The sequence below is a fragment of the Palaemon carinicauda genome, chromosome 27 (assembly GCF_036898095.1).
Source record: "Palaemon carinicauda isolate YSFRI2023 chromosome 27, ASM3689809v2, whole genome shotgun sequence".
Lineage (NCBI taxonomy): Eukaryota > Metazoa > Arthropoda > Malacostraca > Decapoda > Palaemonidae > Palaemon > Palaemon carinicauda.
The window spans coordinates 13,653,473-13,657,592 of record NC_090751.1 but is presented as its reverse complement, the minus strand read 5'-3'; the positions used below and the strand labels follow the sequence as shown (position 1 = coordinate 13,657,592).

Here is a 4,120-nt window from a genome sequence, read left to right as displayed (position 1 = left end):
ATGTGCAATACTTGGCAAATGTTAGGAATTGATCGTAAATACTGCAGTAATGATTGCAATTTAGGAATTGATTGTAAATACTGCAGTAACGATTGCAATTTAGGAATTGATCGTAAATACTGCAGTAATGATTGCAATTTAGGAATTGGTCGTAAATACTGCAGTAATGATTGCAATTTAGGAATTGATCGTAAATACTGCAGTAATGATTGCAAATTAGGAATTGATCGTAAATACTGCAGTAATGATTGCAATTTAGGAATTGATCGTAAATACTGCAGTAATGATTGCAAATTAGGAATTGATCGTAAATACTGCAGTAATGATTGCAAATTAGGAATTGGTCGTAAATACTGCAGTAATGATTGCAATTTAGGAATTGGTCGTAAATACTGCAGTAATGATTGCAATTTAGGAATTGATCGTAAATACTGCAGTAATGATTGCAATAACTGGTATAATCTAAAGCAATATAAAATCGAATGAAATAAAAAAAATATATACAGTTTCAAAAGTAATGCTAAGGGAAAGTGACCGGTACAATTTGTGGTACAATTTAGACATCTTTGTGGTACAAACTGTACAATTTTGTTCAAACCAGCAGTACATAAAATTTTTGGTGAGGTGTGGCAACACTGGTACAGGTTTAAACTTGACTGTCCCCTTTGTCACTTATCAGTTTTTTTTCCTTTTTGATTTGTGGTTAAAATAATATATATATCTATATATATATATATATATATATATATATATATATATATATATATATATATATATATATATATATAATATACAGTATATATATATATATATATATATATATATATATATATATATATATATGCATATATATATATATATATATATATATATATATATATATATATATATATATATATATATATATATAATGTATATATATATATATATATATATATATATATATATATATATATATATATATATATATATATATATATATTCGTCTCCACGATAATCATAAGAAGCTGAAACAGAAAATAAACAAAAGATATATATTTATTAAATAGCCAACTCGTGACTTATTTGATCATAAGTTCTACTTCCACTGGCTGTCATTGAGCCACAGAGCCAGAGGGTTTATTTTATTGCCCCGTTTCTTTCAAAGGTAATAATTATTAATCTATTTTTTAAACACTTGCAAAACTCCCATGAATCCCATGTTAAGTTTGTGTAGGTGAAATTATTAATAATTTTTCGTCATCTCTGAATAAAGATATTTTTTAGAAGTAAATGAAAAACTGACATTGTCAAATGTATTTTACTATCACAAATTACAGAAATTTTGTATCGAGATTTCCATCAATTGATAACATAAAACTAAAGGTGATATAAGAATTTGGGTCGTATTAGTCTCTCATATATTTTCGCAAGCCAATATTAACTGGAAAAAAATTATTTTTTTACACACCAAGGCTCGCCTGAACAGACTTTTAGTGTCTGACGGAGAGCGAGAAATAAACCCGTAAAAGTAAGTATTAACAATTAATATAAAACACTTCCCTATCCTTACACCAACAGCGGCATTGTTATAATTATGATATTTTTATTACCATATAAAAAAAAAGTATTACTCGAAAATGTTATTATTATAACTCGTGTTCAACGCGTTTACTGGGAAGCAACGGTCGCTGTTCACGCTGCCTCCCTAGATCTCTGTCTGATAAGATTATTTTTGGTTCTCCTTTGGGGGTCAGGGTAAGGAGGTCAAACCTCCTTGGTTTAGGGTACCTCTAAAATGCATTATTTTCTTGGTAATAACGTTTCGGTCTTCATACACTCGCGTCTCAAAGAATGTTCCTCGTATAGATAGATTAGATATGTAATTATAAATTACGTATCTAGCCTAGACTCTTTAGCTATGGTAAGCAGCTCTTCTAGGAGCAGGACACTCCAAAATCAAACCATTGTTCTCTAGCCTATGTACCATGGTCTTCCACTGTCTTGGGTTAGAGTTCTCTTGCTTGAGGGTACACTGGGGCACACTATTCTATCTAATTCCTCTTTCTCTTGTTTTGTATAAGTATTTATTGTTTATATAGGAAATATTTATTTTAATGTTACTATTTTTAAAATATTTTATTTTTCCTTGTTTCCTTTCCTTACTGGGCTATTTTCCCTGTTGGGGCCCTTGGGCTTATAGCATCTTGCTTTTCCAACTAGGGTTGTAGCTTAGCAAATAATAATAATAATAATAATACCTTGAAAGTGTTGGTGTTTACATGGGTACGCATTCATTTTAGCTAACATTAACGAAGACTGTAGATAATTACTTTTGAAAGTGATCTTAGTATTTTGAAATAGGTGCAACTTAGTTTAATTAATAGCCCTCTCCATATTCCCATGGTCAAAATGCATTTGTTTTCATTTTGAGGTCATGATAGCCTATTTTTTTTCCTCTAATAGCAATCTTTACATTTTTAACACTACGATAAACTTGCCTTATAGCTTACAATAGGATTCTAATGATTACCCTGAAATCTCTTGAGTTTTTGAATGATAGAAAGTAAAACGTTTGATTATACCATGTTGATGAGACTAACTATATATATATATATTCTTGCACCTATAATAAAAGGGATTTATAGTTTACTGTAGGTAATAATATTCAAATGTAAGGAATTGCATATTTTACAGTAGTCATGTTAATGATAATTTCAATGAGTACAACAATGATTGACCTATCCCGGCCCAAGTACCAGGTCATATGGCCTAAATAACCTATATTCAAATCCAATAAGTGAGCAAAAGATGGGTGGTTAAACTTACACAAAATTGTAATTCTCTCTCTCTCTCTCTCTCTCTCTCTCTCTCTCTCTCTCTCTCTCTCTCTCTCTCTCTCTCTCTCTCTCTCTCTCTCTCTCTGAAGAGTTAAAATTTTCACTGGCCGTTTCTCGGAACGCTTCAGTGCTCATAGTCAAATCCGGCCATGTTGCCAACGTATTCTAATTAAAACTACAATACTGTTTCATTGAATGAATTTACATTATATTACCTGGTACTGGGACCCAAATATAACTTGGTGGAGCCCTACGGTTATACTAACGTAAAAGTAAGAAGTTAAACAGGATATGTTTTAAGGTTTTAAAAAATGCAGATGTAAAGGTATGTATATGGGCCGGATTTTACAAGCAGTCTCTTTGTTTTAGACCCTGGGGCAACGTGGGTGGACTTGAGCTGTTTACCAGAAGTCTGATTGATGACCGATAAACAACTTTCACGTGGCGGTCAGTCACAAATATTAGAGGGAGAGAGAGAGAAAAAAAATACCAATATCTATAGAATAATATGTTTAGGAAAATATTGATAAACAAGAAATTAACGAAGTCAATAATTACTCGCCTTGATTTTGTCACTTCCGTTCCATGCGAAATACTTTGTATAATTTCTCTGAGAACACACACACACACACACACATATATATATATATATATATATATATATATATATATATATATATATATATATATATATATATATATATATATATATATATATATATATATATATATATATATAGCGGCAACCTCACATTTTCAGGTTTGATTTATTTGCCATTGAAGTTTTTATTCAAAACTTTCCAAATATATGAAGGGTGAATTCAATGGACTTCTCACTCGTGTCTTTTAATTTTATTTTTTTTAAAGTGCAATGCTGTATCCTTACAGCACTTGAACATGAGGGATATATATATATATATATATATATATATATATATATATATATATATATATATATATATATATATATATATATATATATATATATATATATATATAGTGTGTGTGTGTGTGTGTGTGTGTGTGTGTGTGTGTATGTGTGTGTGTGCGCGCGCTACATTATCTATGTAAGATGAAATATAAGGTAGCACTGGAGATCAAGGCAAAATTTCCCATTGATATTTCAACCTTTCTCATATATATAGCATTATTAATTTATTGCGCAATAATATATCCCAAACTATGCAATGGAATTCTTTACATTTTTTTCACTGAGGCCCAGAAGAATTTTGCCTCTTTTCTAAATGGCGTTGTCCCTTGTTCGAGTAAGAGAACTTTAAGAACAGTCCCGCATAAGGTCG

At 30.2% G+C, this 4,120-nt stretch overlaps 1 protein-coding gene across 1 annotated transcript; it reads left to right on the top strand.

Annotated features, from left to right (window-relative positions):
• LOC137620476 (uncharacterized) lies at window positions 1-486 on the top strand. The gene has a single exon (XM_068350633.1). It carries the CDS (start codon window positions 1-3, stop codon window positions 484-486), a length of 486 nt encoding a protein of 161 aa, XP_068206734.1.
• Window positions 487-4,120: the final 3,634 nt, after the last annotated feature.

Bases quoted from the DNA above. Each gene is read 5' to 3' on its own strand.
- LOC137620476 (XM_068350633.1), top strand. From the start codon at position 1: ATGTGCAATACTTGGCAAATGTTAGGAATTGATCGTAAATACTGCAGT.